Source organism: Hyperoodon ampullatus (genome assembly GCF_949752795.1).
Source record: "Hyperoodon ampullatus genome assembly, chromosome: 4".
NCBI lineage: Eukaryota > Metazoa > Chordata > Mammalia > Artiodactyla > Ziphiidae > Hyperoodon > Hyperoodon ampullatus.
In genome coordinates this window covers 48,835,175-48,861,373 of record NC_136917.1, presented here as the reverse complement: position 1 = coordinate 48,861,373, position 26,199 = coordinate 48,835,175, and the positions used below count along the sequence as shown (strand labels likewise).

At 46.0% G+C, this 26,199-nt stretch overlaps 1 protein-coding gene across 2 annotated transcripts in view; it reads right to left on the bottom strand.

The window, feature by feature from the left end:
• Nucleotides 1–9,346: 9,346 nt before the first annotated feature.
• PDE6A (phosphodiesterase 6A) overlaps nucleotides 9,347–26,199 on the bottom strand; it is a gene marked incomplete at both ends in the record, with an annotated part of 66,775 nt that continues 49,922 nt past the window's right edge. For both annotated transcript variants that reach the window (XM_079704039.1, XM_079704040.1), the window contains 5 exons: nucleotides 9,347–9,426; nucleotides 9,831–9,978; nucleotides 11,697–11,780; nucleotides 12,425–12,499; nucleotides 12,784–12,847. In XM_079704039.1, the coding sequence (XP_079560165.1) occupies nucleotides 9,347–9,426; nucleotides 9,831–9,978; nucleotides 11,697–11,780; nucleotides 12,425–12,499; nucleotides 12,784–12,847 (451 nt within the window). The remainder of the gene's footprint in view (nucleotides 9,427–9,830; nucleotides 9,979–11,696; nucleotides 11,781–12,424; nucleotides 12,500–12,783; nucleotides 12,848–26,199) is intronic.

The window sequence follows — 26,199 nt, the reverse complement described above, 5'->3', positions numbered from 1 at the left end:
TAACAGCCTTAACCTTCGAGGAATACCTCAATACCTCAGACAAGGCCCTTCCAATATGTTTACGTTTTCAAAGAAATTAAGTATATGAGAAGGAGAGAGAGGGAGTGCGTGAGAGAGAGAGAGAGAGAGAGAGAGAGAGAGAGAGAGAGAGAGACTTGGAACTGCTGTCCTTTTAAAACAAACAAACAAATCAATGTTTACATTGAACAAAGCTGCTTCTGTCTGTGAGTTTCCATGGTGTTGACGTTCCACTGCCACATTAGTGTCCTCGCTTCTGACGGGTTGTCCTGGGTGCGCTCCAGACGCTGAGTCCGTCACCCGCCTCCCCCTCCTCCCCGACCGACGTCCCCTCGTAGACGTGCAGCTGTGTTCACCATACCATTTCTTGTCTGTAGTGTGTGATGATGAAATCGTTACTTGTGAATAGAATCAGGATTATAAACTCATTTTTAATTGAAGAAAAAAAAAGTATATCCTTAATGTATTTATGGCTCAGATGTACTGTGCCTGGGATTATTGTATTGCTTCCTTGATTTTTTAACTATGCACTGTCGTGAGGTGTTTGCCACTGAGCTGCACTGCTCCCTTTGCCAGAACGCCCCAGAGGTGCTGGGTGGCCGGAAGCCTGGTCACCGGGGAGGTGTGGCATGCAGCCACAGCTAGGAGGAATGGAGAGAGGTTTCTGGGCCTCTTCTGAGCGCTGCTTTGTCTCTCATTGAGCAAGTTTGGGTCCATTTACAATCAGAGCCCTCATCTGGTGTCCAGCACACGCTTAGGATTTGTGCCTGGCCATGAGTGCTCAGATCCTTGCGGACCTTGGAAGGAAGGTGCGGTGAGCTGTGTTATTCCTGTTTTCCAGGCAGTGCCCCAAGAGGCGAAGTGACTTGCCCAGGGTCCCACGACCAGTGAGACTACAGAGGAACGGCCCAGCCCGGGCCTATCCTAGGGTAAAGAGGCAAAGTTGCAAGGACTGGTAGAGGTGGGTTCAGCTAAAAAGGACAACAGGCTAGACGCTTCCAGCCTCATTTTGTGGGGGTAAGTCAATGGCTGCCTCACCAGCATGGGGCAAGTTTAGGCTCTGGCACCAGTCTTGATCCAAGGGGTCCTGTGGTTTGCTTACACCTGTGGACAAGCCATCACAGCTTCAGTGACGCATCTGGGGTGACACAGAGAGGCAACCTGGGAGCGGTCATTCATCCTTTTTGGGCCAGTCACCAGCCCGTCCTCCTTCAGCTTGACTTCCCTTTTCTTCACCTATAAAGTTGTTTTGGTGGCATGGGGCAGGGGGAGCAGGAGGGTGACATGAGGGATGGGGATGGACAAGACAATCTCCAAGCTCCTCTCCGACTTAGAAAACGTTCATTGGGCTTTACTTTAAAATGTGTGTTCTTGAGTGATGTCAGAGCCATGTCCAGCTTGGATGTTCTGCAGGTGCCTTGGGGGCCGTTTGTGAGGGAGAGCATGGCCAGGCAGGGTAAGAGTGCATTGCTTCTGCTTCAGACAGAGTGGCTCCAACTTGGTCTCTTTTACACATCAGGGTTCCTTGGGAAATTTTTGTGTTAAAAAGAAAAAAGTTCCTGCTGCTTAAAAAAAGTTTGAACTTGACTCATTTAACTAAACGAGGTGATTTAATCTATTATTAACGCCGGGCCTAGTTCTTTGGGAATTGGTAGTTATGGGGTTTTGGTTTGTTTGTTTGTTTGTTTGTTTTTGCGGTACACGGGCCTCTCACTGTTGTGGCCTCTCCCATTGCGGAGCACAGGCTCCGGACGCGCAGGCTCAGTGGCCATGGCTCACGGGCCCAGCTGCTCCGTGGCATGTGGGATCTTCCCGGACCGGGACACGAACCTGTGTCCCCTGAATCGGCAGGCGAACCCTCAACCACTGCGCCACCAGGGAAGCCCTGTTTGTTTTTAAGATTATAAAATACCTCAGTAGGTTAACTGGGCCGATGAACCTCTCCTGAGAGGTGAGCATACTCCAAGCCCACAGAGAAGGTTGGAGGAGACAGGTGTTAGAGGAACAGGGAATTTGAGTTCCTGTGTATCAAGTCACTTCACCTCTCTGGGCCCCAATTGTCGTTTCTGTGTAATGAGCTGAGGGGAAGAATTAGACAAGCTGATCTCTAAGGTCCTTGCCAGGTCTGATAGTCTTAGCTTCTCCTAAGGTGGTATCTAGCAAATACATAGTGGCATATGGGCCACTACTCCCATGTCCTCGGCCAGTAGCAGACATAACTAATCAACCACAGTACTCATGTTCTCTGAGCTTGGTCATGCTATTAGAATCCTCAACACAGTGTTCCGAGCAGCCATTACTAACTGATAAAAGTTTAACCTGTTTAACCTTCTGGTCTAATCTTTGAATGGTTTCTGTTATACAGAACTATATGGTGGGTGGGTTTCATGCTGGCCCACCCCTGATCTATGAGAGAAAATTCCCCTAAAGCCCTTCCTTGGCACAGGACTCCGAATACTACTCCGACACTCTCCCGCTTGGGGGTGGGGGCCAAGTGGAATACTGGGCAGGAACATGTTTGGGGAAGACAGGGTTTATGAGGATGGACCAAAAGGGGACTTTCCACAGCACGGACCTGCACATTCTAAATTCCTTTTATAGCTGTTCACTGCCTAGCATACAGTAGGCACACAATAAATGGTTACGGAATAGAATGGAATGGAATAGAATTTAAATCCACCCGATGCCTCCCCTAAGTCCTGATTTGCACCAAGGAGTAAACTGAGATTTCATCCTGTGGAAAAAGTAGGAAGGAACTCTACATTCAGAGTCTGGAGAACTGGGTTGAGTCCTGGCTCTGCCAAAAACTATCTCTGTGACTTTGATAAGTCACAGAGTCCCTTCCTCTCCCTGAGCCTTGGTGTGCCAGAAGGAGTCGGTCTAGATGATCTCTAAGCCCCTCCTATTTGCTTCTTCCTTGATTGCACTAGCCTAGAGATTCTACCATGAGAAGATGGTACCTTAGGGTAAAGAAATGCAGATTTTTAGTGAAGGACAAGTCTGTCCCCTCTTCTGGGTCAGCTGAAGCTGCCCTTTCACTTCAGATTAATACAAGGCACTTGAAGGTAGTTAGACATTGGCTCTTGAGTGTAGTACTGGGACGTGATATGCCTAAGGTCGGGGCTGGGGCCCGCTGATGGGAGAGGGTGCCTGCCAAAGGCATCAAGAAGTTTCTTCTCTCCATCCCGTACATAAAAGGCTGCAAGTTCTAAAATTGACCAACCCTGCAGACAACCTCCATCCAGAGGACTCATTCGGTGCTCTGTATTATTTACCAAGGAGACTCCAAGGTCTCTCCAGGACAACTAGTCAACCTTGGTCTCTTTCCTACCAAATTAAGGAGTAACCCAGAGGGAGCAGCTGCCATTGGCAACCATCTCATTGTAGCTCTGTCCTAGTATTTGCTCTTGATCATGTTTACATGTGATTGCCATAAAAGCTTACAGTAGACTGTGTTGGTAGCCACCCATGCAAGGCAGGTTGTACTGTCCATCTCTGTGCCGTGCTGGTGTTTTCCAAATACGTCCGATCTAAACGCTAAGTGGAATTCTTCCATCTCCTTCCTCAGTCGGTACAGGCTGAATCAGAATCCTCACTCCTGGGGGCTCTGGTTACTGAAGGAAAATGCATCAAAGAGGTAAAGAATATGAGTGGATGGAGTGCAGCTACGGCGGTGACCCCCTTCCCCCCATCATACCTTGCCCCCCAACCAGAACACTGCTTTGAGACCCAAAGCACCAGTCAAGTGTCTGCATCTGCTGTGAGTTCTCACAGCCTTGCGTGTCAAATGGGCCCAGCAGAGAGGCAGGGCTTCAGGGGTTCCAGGGCGGGAAGAGGAAGGGAGGAATGCTCTAAGCTGCGAAGACTCGGTACCCAGGTCCTAATGTGGGAAGACATGCAATAAGAAATCTTTCTCGCCTAAAGCCTGTGCTTGTTGATGTTTGGAGAGCAATTTTTTCTAGATGTATGCAATGTACGTACTGAGGGGGCAGGGAAGGCATGACAGTGCAGCCCTTCTGCAAGGATGGCTTGGAACCCTATCCCAGGCCTTAGGTTCAGTTGAAATGACAGCTGAGCCTGCAGCTTGAGAGGTGGGACATCCCAGCTGTGAAGCAGAATCAACCCCAAAGGATTTGTTGATTTGACTCACTGACGTCAAAGCTGCAGTATTTTCTTACCATTTGAGATTTAGCAGTTGTCTTCAGATATGACCAAGGCAAGAAATTGAATGTACAGTAGCAAATAAAGTGAACCTAATGGTTTCAATGGCCAAAGAAAAGGGATCCTTCCCATTGGGGCAGAAGGAAACTGGTTTGTGCTTACGTGCAATATGTTTAAGCTGGTCCCCAAGTCCCTGAGACATTTGCACACATAGATGGGCTCCAGGGCTGTCTGCCGAGTCCAGGGGTACGGGGTAAATGGAGGGAGAGCTCGGGAGCTGGGAAACCCTCATGCATAGCGAAGCCCTTGGCCCAAAACAGACTTGAAGTGGAGGGCCCCTGGGAGCCGGCTGTAGAATGTCCAGGAAAGTAGGCAGAGGCTAACTTTGCATGGAACCAATAAAAGCACTTTGAGAAAACCACAGCGCTTAGCCTGGCTCCGTGTTTCTACACTGGCGAATATGGATCTCCTTGGGCTGCGTGAGGCATTCTCCTGGGGACTGGAACACGGGATCAGGAAAGGGGCTGGTGAGGGAGGAGAGAGCAGAGATGCCTTTCTAGACATCAGCCACAGGAGAGCCCATTCTAGGGCCAGCCCTTTGCTGGCCTCTTTGTTGGAGGCCCTAAAAATGGAGTGGTGCTTTTCGATCTTGGTACCTATTTCTGTAAAAAAAAAAAAAAAAAGAAAGAAAGAAAGAAAGAAATCAACACAGCTGATTGAAATGGGTTTGCAGAGCAAGTCATTTATCTATAAGCCATCTCAAAGTGAGAAACCCAGAGTTTCTTGCTTGCTATGTGGTCTTGGGCCACTGTTTCCTCATTTACAAATGGGAATATTGGATGGAATGGGCACTAAAGTAAGTCCCTTTCACCTCTGATAGACTCAGATTCCCATCCTGGAGCATCGGGAATCCATCACTAACCCACGAAACCAATTCCATTCTCTGACTGCCCAGCTCACATTCAAGGTGAGAGTTCTCTGCAAGGTCACCAACCCGCGGTGGATTCAGACCCACATGGTCCTGGCCGAGTTACCTTATCTGAGGAGGCCAGCTCCTCAGGACAGATCTAAGCCATAGTTTCTGGTGGGGTGGTGAGAAGTAAACCCCAGCTTGGCTAGGTGGCGATGTCGAGTCTCACAGGAGCCTCGTCATTGTCCCCGCCGAACAGCTTTCAGTCCGAATGTTGTGACCACTTGGCTGTTTCTCTCTTGCTCGCAGACAATACTAGCAATACACTTGTTTTTTCAAAACAGCTTAACTTAGGCACTTTTCACACATTTCTTTCAAATGATTGTAAAACATACGGGGCAACAGGAGGCATGGATCACACTGCATATGTTTAGGGCAACTTTTGTTTTTTGTTTCATTATAGCAGCGGTGACTGAGGCTGCAAGATCGGGGGACAGAGTTTTAGGTACTCCATTTCATCAGAATGCCTTGCACATTCAGAAGCAGCACAGAAATCCAACTGCCCGAACTGGGGGCTCGGAAAATAGGGTTTTGTAGGTGGTCATTCCCTGGGCTGTGCAACAGGATCTCAAAGACATGTTTTATAGCCAGAACCCCCTCTCTGCTGTACGTTTTGTCAAAGGATCCTCCAAGCCTCCTTTTTCACTTTGCCAGCCTTGCTCATGGGTGACTTTTGAAGGGACTGGTCATCTTCCACCTCAGCACTTTGCCTTATCAACGTCTAGCCGCCATCTAGTGGCCAAAGACTGTATCTACCAGCTACCTAGATGGAAGGCAAATAAATCCTTTTGGCTACCTTGCTGTCCAACACCAACTTTGGGAATGAAATGCAAGGTCATGAGCAAACTGTCTGTGTGTTTAGAGCACAGTGTAACACCAGTCAGAAGCCCCAGAAGCAGCCACGCAGACTGAGAAGTAACACACTAGCTATCCTGTTGGCAGCAGAGACAGGAGTGGACCCTGTGCCCAGGTGCCCAGGAGGGGTTTACTGTAACTGCAATACTGGCAGCGCAGCTGCTGACCTTGTTAAGTGAACCTCTGCTCTGTGCCCCCCACTGGACCCTCGGGACAAGCAAAGAGGTTGAGTGTGAGGATTCTGTGGGGGGCCTGGCCAATGGCCTTTGGTATGGTCCACCGAATAGCCAAATAGATTTTTTTGTTTGTTTGGTTTTGTATTTCAAAATCTTGTCAAATGTTTTTGTGTTAGGAATAAAAAGTCATAAACTACTCCCAACTTTGTTTCTGGAGGAATGTTCTGATTCCAATGGAAAGAGGTTGGAAATCTCAAGGGGTGTGTGGTCAGAGTGGTCAGTGGACCAGGGAAGTGGACCACTTGGATTTCCAAATGGTTTCTGGGGAAGGTGACCATCCAGAAGTCTGGCTCAGTGCAGTCTGCTCCAGAAATTCACACCCACCCCCTTCACCTACTTGTGCCATGGTATTAGCATTGGTTTGGAGCATCTGCTTCTTCCAGAGGCAGCTGCTAATGTCGAAACCAACACAAGATTCCTCTTCCCAACCCCAGGTTTCTAAAGAAACAGTGTCTGTAGCTAGCCTTAATCGACTGGGCAAGGTGGTCCCTATGGTCCCTTCCAGCATTTCCAAATATTGGACTCAAATCCTTTTCTCTTAGTGTGACCATGCAGCCTAGAGAATTCTGAGCAATAGGAAGCCAGGGCTTTCCCTGGCTCTGTGACAGGGTCAAACCAGGGAATGGCTAACCTTGTGAGGTTTGGGCATCCCCAGGGGTACTACTGTAGGGGGCATTATTTATTAGGAAGCTCAACAAGGTAACTACAGCCTGGGGTGCATGAGCGCAAGGTTGTGTGTGTGTGTGTGTGTGTGTGTGTATGCATGTGTGCACGCCTGTGTTTGTGTGTGTGTGGAATTACATTGATGCATTTCTTGAGAAAGGTGCAAGAATTTCACCTACACAGAGGGACACATCTGCTTTGTTATTTATAATAGAAAGCTAAAATTTAATTTTTTAAAGGACACTGCTGATGATTGAGAATCAAGTTTTTAGTTTTGCTATTTTTTTTAATTGGTAGAGGATTTTTTATATATTTTTTCCATTTTGTTGGGTTGTGTCCTTATTTATATAAATACATTATCCGTGAGGGCAAGGAAGAAAACTTCTTTGCTTTTAATTATTGTGGTTGTCATCGTCCCCATTTTATTTCTGGTGTGGTTTATCTGTCTTATCTTCTAAATGAGAAAATGTTTTCCTGTATTTGTACATTGTCAGATTCTATAGTTTCATAGATAATTTAACCAAATTGCTCTATGTATTATTATTCCGTGAGTATAAAGTTCTATTTTAACGTCTGTAAATACTTCAGAACTGGCTTCTTTTCTCAAACTCCCACTGTGGAGTTATTGTTTACATCACAAAAACTGTAGAATCTCTATGCTCATGTACTGTAAATAGTGAAGTGATCTGCTTATAAATAAACTTAACAAATACACTATGGAGATTAAAAAGAAAATACCACCCACAGCCCTGCCCAGGTGTGTCTTTCTTTATTGGTCCTACGTGCTCGTTGAGGGTCTTGCCAGCTACTAACTGGGAAAAGGATTCTAGTTGCCGTGTCATCTCTCAGAGAAGACCCCAGTTCAGGTGTGCCCCTCACTCACTAGTCCTTTCTTCATAGCACTTTTTGTGGATCATGATAAACCATTCAGACTTGCCTCACATTACATTGTTCCATTCCCTTGTTTTGGTATATCCGCTTTTTCACACAAGCACACTAAATATATGTGCTCAAAGAGATATTTTGACATTTTGGTTTCAGACAAAGACAGTCACCAACTGATGAGTATGAAATGGTTTCTGGTCGGAGGATATGGAAAACTTGAATTGTGTGCCATATTTGGGTGAACTTGAAACATTTTCCTTTGCTCACTTACTCCCAGTGAGAGCAGTGAAGAGTGGCATCTTCCAAGACTTTCCGTCTTGCATGTGTGTGCTATTGCTGCGGAGTTGTCCTGTGTTGGGCCAAGATGGCCAGGCCTTAACACCTGGCATGGATCAGTCACTGGGTGCAGGCCACCACCCTTGGGCAACTGTCTCCCTGCGGATGAGGTAATCCCCGAAGGGGCTGACACCGAGGGCTGTCTGCTGACAGCACTCATCACTGCTGGGAACACAAGTCTTCAGTTGTAGAAGGGTAACTGAGGACATGGGAAGAGACGTGACCCAAGAATCGGTTCACCTAGCAAGCTGGGTGCGTGCGAATGTTTCAGGACTGCAAGCAGTACTGATTGTTCTGGGCACTGACCCACGCATGTCCTCGGTATAATCGGGAACATAAGGAAATAAGGAGGTGCATTGATTAGATGTTCAAGGAAGGCACAGCCTGCGCTAAATAGAACTCTTTGTATTAGATAAAGTTATAAGTAAAGTACATCTAGCTCTTAAAATGTGCTTTTAATTACAAAAAGTATAATAGATGTAAGATAAAGCTTAAATAAATACGCCATAGTGGACTGAGGGCTTGGCTGTTTTGCCTGAGCGAGCAACAGCCCTCTACCACTGTGCTTTAACGCATACATCTCATGTGTTGGACTCATTTTCATCCCTGACTGAACAACTGCAACATTCAGTAAAGGGTCTGTGCAGCTCATTACAGCATCTGCTACAGCTGGATATTAGGGGTTCGTGTGTTGCGTGTGATAAGGATGTCGTTATGTTAGAAAACGCCCATATGTCTTTAAAGATGTATAATGGAGGAGTAAATGATATGTCTGGAATTTGCTTTTAAATATTTCAGCTAAGAAAAAATGAAAAAAATGTAAAAGGACAGACGAAGCAAATGTGGCAAAACTCGATATTAGAATCTGGGTGATGGGTAGGTGGGGATTCATTGTGCAGTTCTCTATTTCTGAGGATGATTGCAAATTTGTGTACTATAAAATGAAAGTGTAAGAACAAAAATGATTCTAGGTAAGCAGGTGAGTCTGGTGCTAATGTTTAACTGAGTCTATGAAAGGCAAAATGTTGGTTGTAGCTCAATAAAAAGTGCTCACAGCTGATAAGAGCCTTGAAAGCCACTAGGGAAGATGTAAACTAAATTCTTCTTCAGTTTTCAAACCCTATAACTCTGACTTCTCAAGCAGGTTCATGGTTTCCCACTGGCTTGGGTACCCTCCTCCAGTGAAGGGTGGGGCCCGTCTGGGCGTGGATCCCCGCTTGCGCTACTGGACACAGCAGGACTTGGATGCAGGCGTGCCTCCAGCTGAGCCTGGTTTTCCCCCAGGCTGATTTCCTGCGGCTGCTGCAATCAGACAAGAAAGAGAACACACCAGATGAGAGGAGGCTGCGGCCGGCTTTCCCTTTGAGCTGGTTTGGACCAAGAGTTGCAAACTCAAGGGCTTTCAGGGGCCCTATGTCTACCACTTTATTATTGGAATCTGTCCTACACTGGTTGAGGGCAGTCAGGGAATCCTTGCTGGGAGCCTCAGTCTTGGCAACCAGGCTTTGCTACTGCTCACAGTGTGACTTGGCCATGACACTTCACCTCTGCGGGCCTCAGTGCTCTCATACGTAGAATGGGGACAGCTAGGTCGTGGGGAGGCCTGAACAGGTCCACGTGTGTGAGGCTTTGCGGCCCCGCCAGGCACGCCGTGAGAGCTCGGTGTGTGTGCGGTAGGGGCTCTCCGTCCTCCCCCTGCCACAAACCTTGGTTGGCTGCCTGCCCTTTCTGCTTCTCCTCCTCCTGCATCTTCATCTTGGCTTCATACTCGTCAGCGAGCACTTTCCACTCCTTGCGGTTGTTGGTGATCCCATCCAGCATGGGAGTGATCTCCTCGTGGAACCGGGAGAATTCCTGGAAGAGAGAGAGCCTCTGGCGCAGGAGTCGAGCCCTGGGGTCCGGGTTCCAGGTGAAGCACAGTGGGTCGTGTCTGCACTGGAATGAGCTGCCCGGGCGCGTTGCAGCTTCCGTCCCCAGCGGTGTGTGTGACGACACTGCAGGGCTTCTGGCCACAAGGTGCCATGCCTCTCCCACTTGAAACCCTCCTTTGGCACCCCCTGGTTTTCAGGATGGAGCGCAAGCTGCTTCCCAAGGCTGTCAAGCTCTCCAGACCCAGTGCTCTTCCCCTTCACCAACTTGAAGCCTCCGGACATTGCAAATCTGTCAGTTTCTGTGGTCTTCATGCCTGCTCTTCCCTTTGCTGGAACACTCTAACTTAGCTCTTCTTTTCCCTTGAGGCCTCCACTTAGACATCACTTCCTCAGGAAAGCCTCTTCTGATCTCCAAGGTAAGTCAGATCCTCTATTAGCAGCTCCCCAAACCTTCTCTTCCTACATCTCACTTCACTGTAATGACTCCCTTTGCCAGTCTGCCCCCGGAGCTGTGAGCTGGAGAGGGCAGGGATATCTCTGCTCATTCATTGGGGGTGGCCCTGGCCTAGTACAGGGTCTGGGGCACAAAGACAGTCAATATTTGCCGAGTGAAATCGGGATAGGAAGAGGATTCTTAAGGTCTCTTAGCTCTAAGAATAAAAGTAATGCCTTTGAGCACAGCACATGACAGTTTATGAAGTGCTTTATCTCCTTTGATCCTCAGAAACTCCTGCGAGGTGGGAAACTGAGACTCGTTACTCCTAGATTTTTAGGTGAAGAAATGGAGATGCAGATTGGTGGAGATTTGCACAAGGTAAGAATGGCAAATCCAGGGTCTACCGTGGAGTTCAGCCAGAGCCAGCTGTGCTCAAAGCTGCCTGGGTTCAGATCTAGATTCTGCCACCAGCTGTGTGACCTTGGGCAGGACACCATGAAACCAGGACAGTACCCCAGAGGGTTGCTGTAATAATGCACGTAAAGCACTTAGCCCAGTCTTTGTTGTTTTATATATTACTGATGATCATGAAGAGTGTCAGCTATGCTGCCCTGTTGCTCAGAGGACCCCAGGTAGTCTGCGTGATATCAGAGATGCACTTGTGCGCCCTCTGGGAGCAGAAGGGCTGCAGCTTATGCAGCAGAAAGAGCCCTAGACTAGGGGTCAGGCATCCCGGCTCTGATGCTGTGTGTAGCTGACTCCAGTGACCTGGCCCTGTGATTTCTCCTCTCTGACCTCTGTCTCCTCATGTAACATGGCCAAAATAAAAATAACAAATGAGAGGGGGGTGGCACAGATAACATGGATTGGGGCGTGGTGGGTTTCTCAAGAGAGAGACTACAAAGTTCTAGATTATCTTTTGACAATTGAGTAACTGTGACCTGTCATATTCCCACAAGCTGGGGCAGTTAGGAAGGCATGTATCTGCTATGCTCCCCATTTCTCTGCCAGAAAACACGATGTGTCATTTGTCCCGCAACTATTCATTGAGCAACTAGGATATACGAAGTTCCGGGCTCTGGCCTGGGTATGCAGTCACACAAGCTCCTATGGGGCTGTCCTGAGGATCAAATGCCATTGGAGGTGAGAAGTGCTTTGTAAAGTATCACTCGTCACTTGCCAGGGTTTTTTAATTCCTGACGTCCTTTGGGAATCCCAGGCTCATCAAAGACATCTTGTTGGGCCTTTGAAAGCAAAGGACTTACCTTGTAGACAAAGGTGCAAACGAAGTCAATGAAGCCGACCTGAAGCTTGGGGAGTTCGGCCGCCTTGTTTCTGTCCATCATGGGCTGTCAGGGGGGGAGAAAGAGTTAACTGCACTGGGCTCCTCCTGGCCTGATGCAACAAGGGGACCCACCCTACTAACGAAAGATTCTTGCAAAACAAAAACCCTCTAACTGGTCTCCCTGTGTCTGGTGGGGAGCCCGCTGACAGTTTCAGCCAAGTTTATTTTCAATGTCCATAGGTTCTCAGCTTGACCAGGTCATCCCCTTGCATGGTCTGTGCTGTTAGAACAGAGCCAGGGGAGGTGGACTCCTAGACTGTCGGAACTGAAAGGGAAATCTAAGTTTTGGTGTTCACTTGTCAATCACTACTTAGCTGAGTGTGCTAAGGACACACAGCTTAAAGCAGGGTCCTCAAACTTTAGGAGAGAGCACATTGCTGGCCCACCCCCAGAGTTTCTGTTCAGGTAGGTCCAGGGTGGGTCTGTGGATTTGCATCTGTAATATGTTCCCAAGTAACGAGGTTGATGGTGGTCTCCAGGGACCATACTTTGAGAACCACTGCATTAAGGAAAGGTCATCTCTGTGGTAAGGTCACATCCCTGTGTCAAGGGTGAGGAGGCACATCTCTCCATCACGGCAAGGTCACTGCTCTCCACCAGGATGAGATCACATGCCCAGTATCAGGCTGAAGTCCCTTCTCTACTCACAATGGGATTCTGTTGCAGCACCGTGCGCTCCAGGTCACCTTGTTCCCAGAATTCGGCAGCAACCAGTAGAGCCACCTGCAACAGGCAGACACCCGTCATGGAGTCAAGCCCCAGCCCCAATCCTCCTACCCATGCTCCCATCCCACGTGGGTTTCCAGCTCAGCAAAGACATAAACCCCACTCCTGCCCTGCCACCCCACTTTATGTCATCATGGGAGAGGTCCTCAGGTGATTGCCATGTCTTGGCAGAGGAGGATGGAGCAAAGGTGGGCTGCCTCAGGAGCTGGAGAATCCAAGCCACATTAGCTGCTGTCACCAGTACTGGGATGCTCTTCTCTCCGGTCAGGAGGAGTGCATACCTTGCTCTGCACCTCCCAAGGCTTGGTGATGGCTGAGAGGTCACAGGCGGTCATCATCATGGCCCTGCACACAAGCACACCATCCATCAGTCGGGAACCAGTCATGGCTGTATATCTGGTTAATTCCATCTATCTCTCCTTTCTCTGCCCCTACTGGTAGGTGACCTCATCCCATGGTGAGAAGAGGGGTCACTTCCCCATTGCATCTGAAGGTCAGGCTTTGAAATCAAATAGAGGTTTAAATCCTGCCTCTGTCAGTTACCAGGGGTTTGACATTGAGCAATTAAACCAACTTCTCTATGCCTCAGTTTCCCATCTGTAATAACATTGGTACTTCCCTCATGGAGTGGGTGCAAGATTAAATGAGATAATGTGTGAAAAATCTTAGTATGGTGCCTGGATATAGTATGTGCACAATAAACACTGGCGATGATCAGGAACATATATTGGGTTTCTATTATGTGCCACACACTGTTCTAGGCATTTTATAGACATCAGTTTCATTTAAATCTCATCACATCCTTGGAGTTCCTTCTCTCCTGTCTAATATAGAACAATGTTTCTCAACCTTTTTCTCATCATCCTCCCTGCTCCACTGTCAAAGAGATTTTTTATTAGACATTTTTCCTATAATCGTTGTACCATGAAATTTTAATAACACAGACATACTGTATATCTGTTTGGAGGGCCACAGACCATTGTAATATCTAAGGTTTTTTGCTCCTCTCCCAAGAACCGCTTTTTGCCCCATTGAGTAATGCATGATGCAGGGAGAAGGGCGACCCTGGTCATTGTGAGGAAGCCTTACGTTAAGAAGTAGAGGAAGGGATTGAGGAAAGAAAGAAAGGGTTAAAAGGTAAGCACTTTTTTTTTTAATATTTTGATTTTGATTTCTTCTTTTTTTTTTTTGGCTGCATTGGGTCTTCGTTGCTGCGTGCAGGCTTTCTCTGGTTGTGGCGAGCGGGAGCTACTCTTTGTTGTGGTGTGCGGGCTTCTCATTGCGGTGGCTTCTCTTGTTGCAGAGCATGGGCTCTAGGCACACAGTCTTCAGTAGCTGTGGCACGCAGGCTCGGTAGTTGTGGTTTGTGGGCTCTAGAGCACAGGTTCAGTAGTTGGGGCACACAGGCTTAGTCGCTCCGTGGCCTGTGGGATCTTCCCAGACCAGGGCTCGAAACTGTGTCCCCTGCATTGGCAGGTGGGTTCTTTTTTTAAAAATAAATTTATTTCATTATTTATTTATTTATTTATGGCTGTGTTGGGTCTTTGTTGCTGTGTGCGGGCTTTCTCTAGTTGCGGTGAGCAGGGGCTACTCTCCGTCGCAGTGCATGGGCTTCTCATTGCGGTCGCTTCACTTGTTTCAGAGCACAGGCTCTAGGCACACGGGCTTCAGTAGTTATGGCACATGGCCTCAGTAGTTGTGGCTCGTGGGCTCTAGAGCACAGGCTCAGTATTTGTGGCACACGGGCTTAGTTGCTCCATGGCATGTGGGATCTTCCCGGACCAGGGCTCGAACCTATGTCCCCTGCATTGGCAGGTGGACTCCCAACCACTGCGCCACCAGGGAAGTCTCTAAAAGATAAATTCTTAAAGGAGTTTCACAATAATAGGAAGGTAAGACAGGTATTATTACATAGGTAGGTATAATATAAGACAGAAGGGAGGGGACATGGGAAAAGAATTGGAGAAAGAGGGAGGAATTTGAGAATGTGTTTCAGAGTCGGGGTGTAGTGGCATGAGCATCTGGGATGGGAATGCCGGGCCATGTACTATGGGCCTTAATTACATGCTGGGGAGTGTAGGTGTATCCAATAAGCAGAAAGAGCTTTTGAAGGTTGAGGGCCGGGTCATGACCTCATCAGAGCTGCTTGGCAGCACCTGTAGGATGGAGCAGACAGGAGAGGGAGGGAAGAAGGAAGGAAGGAAGGAAGACGCTGCAGCAATGTGGGCAGGATGGCAGGAGGACCTGACCTGCAGCAATACCTGCGGGCTGGAAGAGCATGGGGTCAACCTCACGTGGTAGAGTCAACCCGACTTGGTGAGATGATGGGCATGGGCTGGGGAGGGAATAGTTGGAGAAGGTTGGGGCTCTGAACCTAACTAGTGGCTTGGATGATTTTACAATTTACCAGCTGTATCTGGCATAGGTTACATAAGCTGGTCTGGACGGCCTGAGGAGTTATGAAATATTAACAGGTTTAACTATCTTTTTTTTTTTTTTTTGCGGTACGCAGGCCTCTCACTGTTGTGGCCTCTCCCGTTGCGGAGCACAGGCTCCAGACGCGCAGGCTCAGCGGCCATGGCTCACGGGCCCAGCCGCTCTGCGGCGTGTGGGATCTTCCCGGACCGGGGCATGAACCCATGTCCCCTGCATCGGCAGGCGGACTCCCAACCACTGCACCACCAGGGAAGCCCTTAACTATCTTTGATTAAGTAAACCCTCAAAAACTCATAGAAATCTTTAAGTAAGTTTTCAGGAATGCATACATCTCTTAGAAACACCTTTATACTTTGTAATAACTTAGGAACACATGCCTGATGCTTCATGTTGTGTTGTAGACGCTATGTTTACCATCAAGCAAATGAATGTTTGGCTGTGAATCCAGGAGTCACTGGTTCCCTGCTACCCGTCAGTGTCTACATTTTAAGCCCACAGGTGTGGCTTCAGGAGAGCATTGGAGGTTTACTTTCCTTGGCTGGAGATATCATGTGAAAATCACTCCCAGCAATTAGGGAAACAACTAAGTGTTTTAGAGATAGAGATTTGGTACGTTCCTGGGATGTGGTGGGGAAGGGGGCGTGGAGGACACACCTGGACACCAGAAAAGCCAATCCAAAGCCTCGTGCCCTAAAGACAAGGCATTACATTCACTTCAGCACCACTGCCTTAGGTGTTCCGAGGCCAAGATGCTATGCTACACATTAGGGATCCAGAGGGGACTGCAGGGAGCTCATAGTCACTTAAGGAACATAGAAGGAATGCCAGCCGGGAGCCCAGTTTGGAAGCCATTTCAGAATCCAGACAAGAGATGTATGTGGCAATAAAAGGAAGTGTCCAGATAGACAAGGCATTTAAGAAGTAAACTCGGGCTTCCCTGGTGGCGCAGTGGTTGAGAGTCCGCCTGCCGATGCAGGGGACATGGGTTCGTGCCCCAGTCCGGGAAGATCCCACGTGCCGCAGTGGCTGGGCCCGTGAGCCATGGCCGCTGGGCCTGCGCGTCCGGAGCCTGTGCTCCACAACGGGAGAGGCCACAACAGCGAGAGGCCCAAGTACTGCAAAAAAAAAACAAAGAAGAAAAAAAAAAGTAAACTCAACAGGGTTTGGGGATAGATTAGACATGCAAAGCGAGGAAGAGGAAGATTTTAGGATGAAAGAGAGTAAAGGACAACAGGGTTATTATGCAGAAGAGAGCAAGGGTAAGTCATGAAGACTTGCTGAGAAATTTGAACCTTATCCCCAAGGTAGGTGAGAGTCATCGAGAGGAAAGGAGGGGTGGAGTTGAATGGGAGAACAGTATAAAACTCTGTACAAGGCTTTGGAATTAGAGCAATTCGATTCTCACTCTTGTCCTTACTTGCCATATCTAGAGCAAGTGACTTAATGTCTTTGAGTCTTTCTCTGTTCTTTGGTGAAACGAGATAAGCATATTAGGTTGGATCATATGAAATTCTGATTTTGTGGGTCAAAAACTGTCGTAAGTCAGCAACTTCACAGGGTTCAATGCAATTTGTCTGTCCTAGGGGTTACTGTGACCATCACATAAGATGATTTTATAAGTGCCCCATGGTCCTCATCTTCATCGTTATCACCTTCATCACAATCACCAGGATGGGCTCCCGCTCACCTGGCCCAAAGCAAATGTTACTTCTGCTCAGCTGGGATGCTCAGTGGCGCTTCTCCCTGACCCTTGGCTGACCCCTGAAAGCATCCCAGCCGCCCTTGAGAGGCATTCAGATTCTTCTTGGAATTACACCTGGCCTGGAGGCTGTAGCCTGCGGGGAAAGTTTGAAGGGAGCCTGAGAAATCGGTGGGTGTCCGGGAGAGGGGTGGGTTGACTTGGATTCCAGTCCTTGATGTTCCAGGAATGCCCGTGTGACACTAGGTAAGTCACTTTGTCTCTCTGGGCCTCACTCTTTTCATTTGTAAAACACTAAAGCAGGAGCTGGCAGACTTTTTCTGTAAAGGGCCAGATAGTAAATAGTTTAGGTTTTACAGAGCATGTAGGCTCAATAGCAGCTACTCAGTTTCATCATCACGATGTGAAAACAGCCATAGATAAGTCAAGACAAGGTCAGTTGGCACCTGGCATCCAGTCACCGGAAAGGTGACTGGATAGGTGACCGGTGAGGCCTGAGCTGCATGGCCCAGGGTTTGAGAGGGGTTGGAGGTTGTGAACTCACCAAGCACACTTTGCTGAGCGCTTACTGCATGCCAGGCCCCAGATAGATTCTGAGGATTGAGGATTCAGGAGTGCCACCCTGGAGGCGTTTACCACTGAAACAATTCTTAATCCATTAGCCCCACATTGTTGGGGATTTATGAGTTTTGGTTTGCAGTGTTTTCCGTGTCTTCGTGGTTTTTATACTTTCCGTCCAACCCTTCCCAAAGCTCCACTCTCTTGAACACAGTAAGTGCCTAATGTCAGATAGCAGCTGAGGTTGGAGCCGTGATGAGCTCATTGGGTTTAAAGTGGCCCTTAATTGCTGCTTGACTACAGCTGCTTGAGGAGAGTGGTTTAGGATTTTGAGAATCTTGGCCACTATTTCATTATTTGCGGATGTATATTAGAAGTATGTATTTAGCACAATGGTTGCCTTTTGGATTCAAGTGCAAACAATGTTTCTAAATTCTTTTTTTGGAGGGGGGATGTGGGGGAGAAGGAAGGATTTATGACTTGCAGCAAGTAAGGAGAACACCAGGGATCTTTTCCCAAAGTAGTGTCTCCCCCAACTGCAAAATTGGGGAAGTTTGAAACTAAGGGTGCATGCGTAAACTAAGGGTACATGAGAAGGCTTAAGCAGAGGAGAATTCAGCATAGAATCGGGGCGAAGGTAGACAGAGACCAAGCTTTAGTTGAAGTCAGGAGGGTCCACATCCTCATTCCATCCTTCGCCTGGGTGGGAGCCTTAGTTCCTGGTGTCAGGACTTGCTGAAGCTCAGGCTCTTTATGTCTCGTGGCAGAAGGAATTCAGTGGGAAACAAAGTGATAGATAAGAAGTGGATTTATTTAGAGAGGTACACATTCCGTAGATGGAATGCAGTCCATCTCAAAAGGTGAGAGTGGCCCTGGGAGAAACAGTCCACAGACAGAGTGTGGGCCACGTCAGAGGGCAAGCAACTGTTTCTAAATTCTTAATGTTCATTACTAGATCGATGAATGGATGGAAGGATGGATGGGGGAGGGGAGGACGGGCTGCTCAGTAGAAAAAAAAGACAGGGTCACTTATCTCTTAGGCAGTGCCTAGGGTTCAGGATACTTTTAGGGGCCCATGAAAATATTTAAGTCTTAATTTCTTTTAAAAAAAGAATATAGTAAATTTATGAATAATGAATGACTTCAGCCTGGATTATATTTGTCTTTATACCAACACAGTCATGAAATATGATTTTTATTTACTTATTTAAATGGAGGAAGAAGCCATGAAGGCAAAGGTGCCTATGACCCACAAAAGTCATAGTGTGGCCCTCCATACAAGAATACCATTTTATTTATGGGTACTGAAATTTGACTTCTTATCATTTTTATTTGTTAGGAAATATTATTCTTTTGATTTTTTTTTTTTCCCAACCATTTCAAATTGTAATCGCCATCTGAGCTCGTGGCAGGTGTCAGGCCTCACATTCTACCACTAGAGGATCTCTAATCCATGCACAGAAACCTTCCAGTGCATGGTTTGGTCAGACTATCCAGTGTGAGACCTGCAGTTAGGTGGAGACGTAAAGGGTTTAATGACGAGTGAAAGTCACACCCCGATTGTGGAGGTACTGTAACATCTTGGTCCTACAGTAAACACACTAAAGTGGGGTGACCCAAGAGATAGCAATGCAGGAGACTCACAAAAGTCAATCGGCTTAAGATGCCTCAAGGGTTGAGGTGAGTACTCCAAGATAATCAGAGCACAGGAGGGGGGTGTTGGGTTTTTTCCTCACAACAACCAATTCTGTCACCAACTCGGTGTCCTCTGATTCGATTCAATTCAATTCAATACAATTCACTTCTTTTTTTTTTTTTTTTAATTTATTTATTTGGCTGCTCTGGGTCTTAGTTGCAGCATGTGGGATCTTTTAGCTGCGGCATGTGAACTCTTAGTTGCGGCATGTGGGATCTAGTTCTCTGACCAGGGATCAAACTTGAGGCTCCTGCATTGGGAGCATGGAGTCTTAGCCACTGGACCACCAGGGAAGTCCCAATACAATTCACTTCTGACACTAGCGTCAGACACTTCTGACAGTAGGTTTGAGGGCTTAGTCCCACAAAGCTACCCTTGCCTCAGAAGTCAGCTGCAAGTATCAGGTTCCCAGGTTACCTACACTTCTGACTTGACTGCAGAGTCAGGGGGTTCCCACAGCCCCCAGATTCAAAAATTTGCTAGGACAGCTCATAAAACTTCGGAAAACTCTTATTATACAGGATATAACTCAGGAATAGCCAAGTGGAAGAGATGCATAGGAGAAGGTATGGGGTCGGGGGTGCCTACAAGAGCTTCCATGCCCTTTTCAGACATGTCACCCTCCCAGCACGTAGATGTGTTCACTGACCTAGTAGCTCTAAGAACTCTGTTGTTTAGAGGTTTTTAATGGCACTTTTACCACATAAGCATGATTTATTAAATCACTGGCCGTTGGTAACTAATTTAGTCTCCAGTCCTTTCCCCTCCCCAGAGGTTGGGCTGGGGCTGAGAGTTCCAAGCTTCTAATGAAGGCTTTATCTTTCTGGTGATCAGCCCCTACCATGAAGCCCTCTGGGGTCCCACCAAGAGCTGCTTCATTAGAACAAAAGACACTCCTGCCAAGCCTATGACTCTTACTGCTGTCAAGGGTTTTAGAGCTCTGTGTTGGGAAATGGGGATAAAGACCAAATACGTATATCTCTTTATACCACAGGAAGAGCCTAACACCGTACCCCCCGTGAGCAACGCTGCACAGCATTCCACGTGTCTCAGCTCAGCCCCTGTGATAATCCATAAGGTAGGTACTACCAGTACCCTCTTTCAGCAGATGAGGAAACTGAGGCACAGAGAGGTGAAGTAAACTACTCAAGGTCAAACAACAAAAAGTGAGAGAGCTGAGACTTGAACCCAGACTCTATGGTGCCGAAGCCACAAGTGTGTAACAGGTACAATGTACCCAGGTATGAAGCAGCTCTAATTATGTGTCTAATCTCCTAATCGATCGACCAACTCCAAGACTGCTTTACAGCAGTGGTTTTCAACCAGGTGCAGTTTTTGCCCCTGGGGGTATTTGGCAATGTCTGGAGATATTTTTGCTCATCACAACTGGGGAGGAGGGGCTGCTACTGGCTTCTACTGAGCAGAAACCAGGGGCTGCTACTGGCTTCTAGTGAGCAGAAACCAGGGATTTCATCTAGTAAGTGAAATCTTAAAATGCACAGAATAGCCCCTATAACAAAGAGTTGTTGTCCGCAAATGTCAATAGTGTTAAGATTGAGAAACCTGCTTTATAGATCTTCAACATTTTTCACTGAGTGCCTAGCTGAAGAATTCTGAAAAATGTTTACCTTCTTGTACATTTTTAAGTTGACATCTTGCTATTAAAATGATTACATCATTCTTTAAGTATAAAGGAATCTAAATAGCATAGCATTTTCATATCAACCATCAGCACGTCACCCATTTAAAAACAAAGAGACAAGCTTTTCTTTAAGAGTCTGGAATTTTAAAGACTGAAATATAGGATCAGAAACGATAAAACTCCTAGAGGAAAGTATAAGCAGAACACTCTGACATAAATTGTAGCAATATATATATATATTTGGATTGGTCTTCTAAAGCAAAGGAAATAAAAGCAAAAAATAAACAAATGGGGCTTCCCTTGTGGCGCAGTGGTTGGGAATCCGCCTGCCAATTCGGGGGACATGGGTTTGAGCCCTGGTCCAGGAGGATCCCACATGCCAGCAGCAGCTGGGCCTGAGCGCCACAGCTGCTGAGCGTGCGCTCTGGAGCCCGTGAACCACAGTTGCTGAGCCCATGTGCCACAGCTACTGAGCCTGCGCTCTGGAGCCCATGCTCCGCAACGGGAGAGGCCACCACAGTGAGAGGCCCAGGCATTGTGGTGAGGAGTGGCCCCCACTCTCCACAGCTGGAGGGGGCCCGTGCACAGCAGCGAAGACCCAATGCAGCCAAAAATAAATAAATAAAATAAATAATATATATATTAAAAATATATAAATAAACAAATGATACCTAATTAAACTTAAAAGCTTTTTCACAGCAAAGGAAACCGTTGACAAACCAAAAAGACAACCTGTAGAATGGGAGAAAGTATTTGCAACTGATATGACCAATAAGGGGTTAATATCCAAAAATGTAAAACAACTCATACAATTCAACATCAAAAAAATAAGCAACCTAAACAAAACAAAACAAAATATCCTGATTAAAAAATGGGCAGAAGAACTGAATAGACATTTTTCCAAGGAGGAAATGCAGATGGCCAATAGGCACATGGAAAGATGCTCAACATCGCTAATCATCAGGGAACTGCAAGTCAAAACCACAATGAGATATCACCTCACACCTGTCAGAATGGCTATCATAAAAAAACAAAACAAAACACAAATAATGAACGTTGGTGAGGGTGTGGAGAAAAGGGAACTCTCGTACACTGTTGCTGGGAATGTAAATTGGTGCAGCCACTGTGGAAAACAGTATGAATGTTTCTCAAAAAACTAAAAATAGAACTACCTTATGACCCAGCAATTCCACTCCTGGGTATATATTCAAAAAAAACAAAAACACTAATTCGAAAAGATACATGCACCCCAATGTTCATAGCAGCATTATTTACAATTGCCAAGGTATTGAAGCAACCTAAGTGTCTGTCGACAGATGAATGGATAAAGAAGATGTGGTATGTACAATACAAGGGAATATTACTCAGCCATAAAATGAAGAAATTTTGCCATGTGCAGCAACATAGATGGACTTGGACAGTATTATGCTAAGTGAAATCAGTCAGAGAAAGGCAAATATTGTATGATGTCACTTAAATGTGGAATCTAAAAAAAACAACAAACTAGTGAATGTGATAAAAAAAGAAGCAGACTCACAGATATGAAGAACAAGCTGGAGGGCTTCCCTGGTGGCGCAGTGGTTGAGGGTCTGCCTGCCGATGCAGGGGACGCGGGTTCGTGCCCCGGTCTGGGAGGATCCCACATGCCGCGGAGCGGCTGGGCCTGTGAGCCATGGCCGCTGAGCCTGCGCGTCCGGAGCCTGTGCTCCGCAACGGGAGAGGCCACAACAGCGAGAGGCCCGCATACCGCAAAAAAAAAAAAAAAAAAAAAAAAAAAAAAGAACAAGCTGGAGATATAGTGGTTACCAGTAGGGAGAGGGAAGTGGGGAGAGGCAATATAAAGGTAGGGAATTAAAGGTACAAACTACTATGTAAAAAATAAGCTACAGGATATATTGTACAATACAGGGAGTATAGCCAATATTTTATAATAACTATAAATGGAGTATAACCTTTAAAAATTGTGAACCACCATATTGTACACCTGTAACATATTAATATTGTACATCAGCTATACTTCAATTTAAAAAAAAAGTCTGGAATTTTGCATTCTTCCTTTACTTCATAAACTTGTATTTCCAGTTGACTTCCCCCACAGATTTTTATCCTAATATTTTTTTTGTGTGTGTGTATGTATATATGTGTATAACTGTACACATACCACAGACATTCAAAAATATATATATATGAAATGTATTGATTACCCTTTCATACTTATTTGCAACCAAATATGTCCATTTGTTGAAATTATATAACTAAACAATGCTGTCTTTGACCATAGGTCTCCAAGTGTTGAAAACTTTTATTTTGGATTGAGTTATTATTACACGCTTAACCAATACAATAAAATATATTACCTATTTTTATAAATTACTAAACACTCAAATATTTTTGGAAATTCATCTATTGATGAGATAGGATGGGACTATTTTTTTAAAATCAGTTAACAAATTGGGAATTCCCTGGCGGTTCAGTGGTTACGACTCTGTGCTTTCACTGCTGAGGGCACGGGTTCAATCCCCGGTTGGGGATAAGATCCCGCAAGTCGCGTGGTGCGGCCAAAAAGAAAAAAAAATCAGTTAATGAATGAATACTTCTTATTGCAAGACTGATTAGATGCAATAATTAGAAAACCTGGGAATGGAATTTTTGTCGCAATGTCATTCCATTCTTTAAATTCTTCCAAATTTATCTATCAGAAGCCCTCCCTTGGGTTTATAATGCCACGATTAAAGGAAGCTTTGAGGACACCAGTATTTATTGTCCCTCTGTATGATGCCCCAGAGGTCTTTGCACCATAGACTTCAAAAAGGTTGAGTTTGCCTTTATTTTGTAACATGGGAGAAGAGTGAGGAACTGACCATGCCTCACCTACTGTGCTTTCTCCAGAAGATAATGTGAAGAGAGAGAACACTGATTCCCTTGAGGCCATCCAAGCCTATATTTGTCTTGGAAGGCTTTGGGAGGGGTACGTGTGCTCAGTGAAGACTTCCGCTTAAGACTACTTTGGCTTTTACAATGATTGAAGAAGTCCTGCCTCTGGCTTTTCAAAATTTTTTGAAACCCTTAATATCATTTTTTTGTAAAGTCTGCATGACATTGCGTTGTGCGAAAATACCATAATGTATTTAACCTGGTGCCCCATGATGGTTATTTAAGGTTTTTTCAATATTTTTTGTGATTACGAATAATGCTGCAATGAATAACTTTGTGCATACTCCTTGAAGCACATGTGGGAGAAAATCTGGAGGGTAAATCCTAGATGTGGGATGGCTGGGTCAAAGAGTATGGCCGGTTACAATTTTGATAGGCATTGCCCTCCGTAAAACTGTCCCTACTGGGGAGTTCCCTGGTGGTCCAGTGGTTAGGACTCAGCGCTCTCATTGCCATGGCCTGGGTTCAATCCCTGTTCGGGGAACTAAGATCAAAGATAAGCAAACTTTAAAACATACACACACACACACACACACAAAACAATAAAAACTGCACCTATTTACATTCCCACCACAGTGAATAGGATTGCCTGTTGCCCCTCACTGCCCAACACCATGTGTTAGCAAACATTTAATCTTTGCCAGTAAGAGGGATGAACAATTATATCTCGAGGTACTTTTATTTTGCATTTCTCTCACTATGGGTAAGGTCATCATCTATTCATATGTTTACGTCCCACTGTAATTCCTTTTCTGGGATATATCTATTCATGCCATTTGCTCTTTTTTCTGTGTGATTAGGCTTTTTCTTGAATTGTATTAACACTACTAAGGAAATTAGCTCTTTTTCTGTCAGAAGTGTTGCACATATTTTCCCCCAGTGTATCATTTGCATTCTGACTTTAGCTATGTGTTCTTTTGTGTGTTGTGCAGAAATCTCTAATTTTTATGTAGTCAAATTTATCGATCTATTCATGTCTTGAATTTTATGTCACACTTAGAAAAACTTACTCTTTTTAATTCTCCCATGCTTTTTTCCTCTCTCCATATTTTTAGTTTGTTTTCTCATTATTTTAAAATCCCTGATTCATCTGGAATTTATTTGCTATAGGAGTGAAATAGGGATTTACCTCTGTGGTAGAATATGAAATATATTTGGTTTTTGTCCCTGGTTCCGCACACAGAGCTCCTAAAACTCTTGAAATTTCCTGAGTGATAGGAGTGTCTTATCCTTCCCAAGAAGCCCCCTTTGGATTTATGCTAATAAGGTGATATAGGGCGACTTAGGGTAAGGGTCCCTAGGTGGGTTCAGGTAGGTCTGGTCACCAGAAAGACTAAGTGAATAGAGGGATGGAACTTTCACCCCCACCTGCTGGCCTCTTGGAAAGGGTTGGGAGGAGCTGCAGATTAGGTTTTATAAAAACTCTTGAACTATGAGATTTAATAAGCTTCAGGGTTGGTGAATATACCCCAGTTCCATGGGGATGGAAGCCCCTGCATTCAGGACCCTTCTGGCCTTACCCTATGTACCTGTTTGGCTGTTCTTCTGTATTCTTTATAATAACCTTTATAATAAACTGGTAATGTAAGTAAACATTTCTCTGAGTTCTGTGACCCACTCTAACAAATTAATCGAACCCAAGGAGGTGGTCATGGGAACATCCAATTTATAGCTAGTCAATCAGAAGCACAGGCAACGTGAAGTTGCCATTGGTGTCTGAAAGGAAGCCAGTCTCGTGGGGCTGAGCCCTTAGTAAGTGGGGTCTGACACTATCTCTGGGTTGATAGTGTGAGAATTGAGTGAAATTTGTAGGACAACCAGTCAGTGCTCACTGAGAACTGGAGAATTGCTTGCTGGTCTTGGAAAAAAAAACAATCAGACCACCTCATTGTCCCAACACCATTTATGAAATTATCCCGTTCTCCACTGGCAGAAAATCCACTTTTAGCATAGGCATTATCTTTTGAGTCTGTTCATTGACCTGTCCTTCTCATGCCTAGGATGGAACTGCCTTCAATTCTGCTGGTCCCTATTATTTCCTTTCTCTTTCAGAATTTTCTGGCTCTTTTTGCATACTTATTTCTCATAAGGATTTTGGAATTGGCTTCCTAATTCTTCCAAAAATAAAATCGATATTTTCCTTGGAATCACTTTAAATGAATAACTAAATAGGGGGAATAGACAGCTTTTCTAATAATAAGACCCCCTGTCCAAGAACTTGGTGTTCTTTCTAGTCATTCAGTTCTTCTGCAACACCATTTTGAAATGTCCCGCAGGGCAGCTCCTGGTCTGCCCGGGAGCAGCTGTAGCCAGTGCGTGCCTCCTTGTTCAGTGGTGCAGGTCACCCTGCTCCCCAGGATAGGAGGGCCTTTGGGGAGCCCTGCTTGGACAACTTCAAAGCTGAGGGAAAGACTGGCCACTTGCCTAGTCTTCCCTGAGCCTGTCCCAGCAGCTGCCCCTTCTCTGTTGCAGGGACTTGTTAACATTTGTGACTTAATTAAACCTCATCTCCACAGAAGCATCTGGGGATAAACTAACAACACCTCTTTGGGTACTGGGTCAGGACTTGTTTCCTTTGACATCAACACCCAGGACCTGTCACAGGGGAGCCAGGGACCCCTTGGCTTGGGCCACATATTCAAAAAAAAGCCTCAGATTTACACTTCTCACCCCATCTTCAATTGAAGTGACTCATGGAAGCACACTGAGAGAAACTAAAAGAAGACATTCAC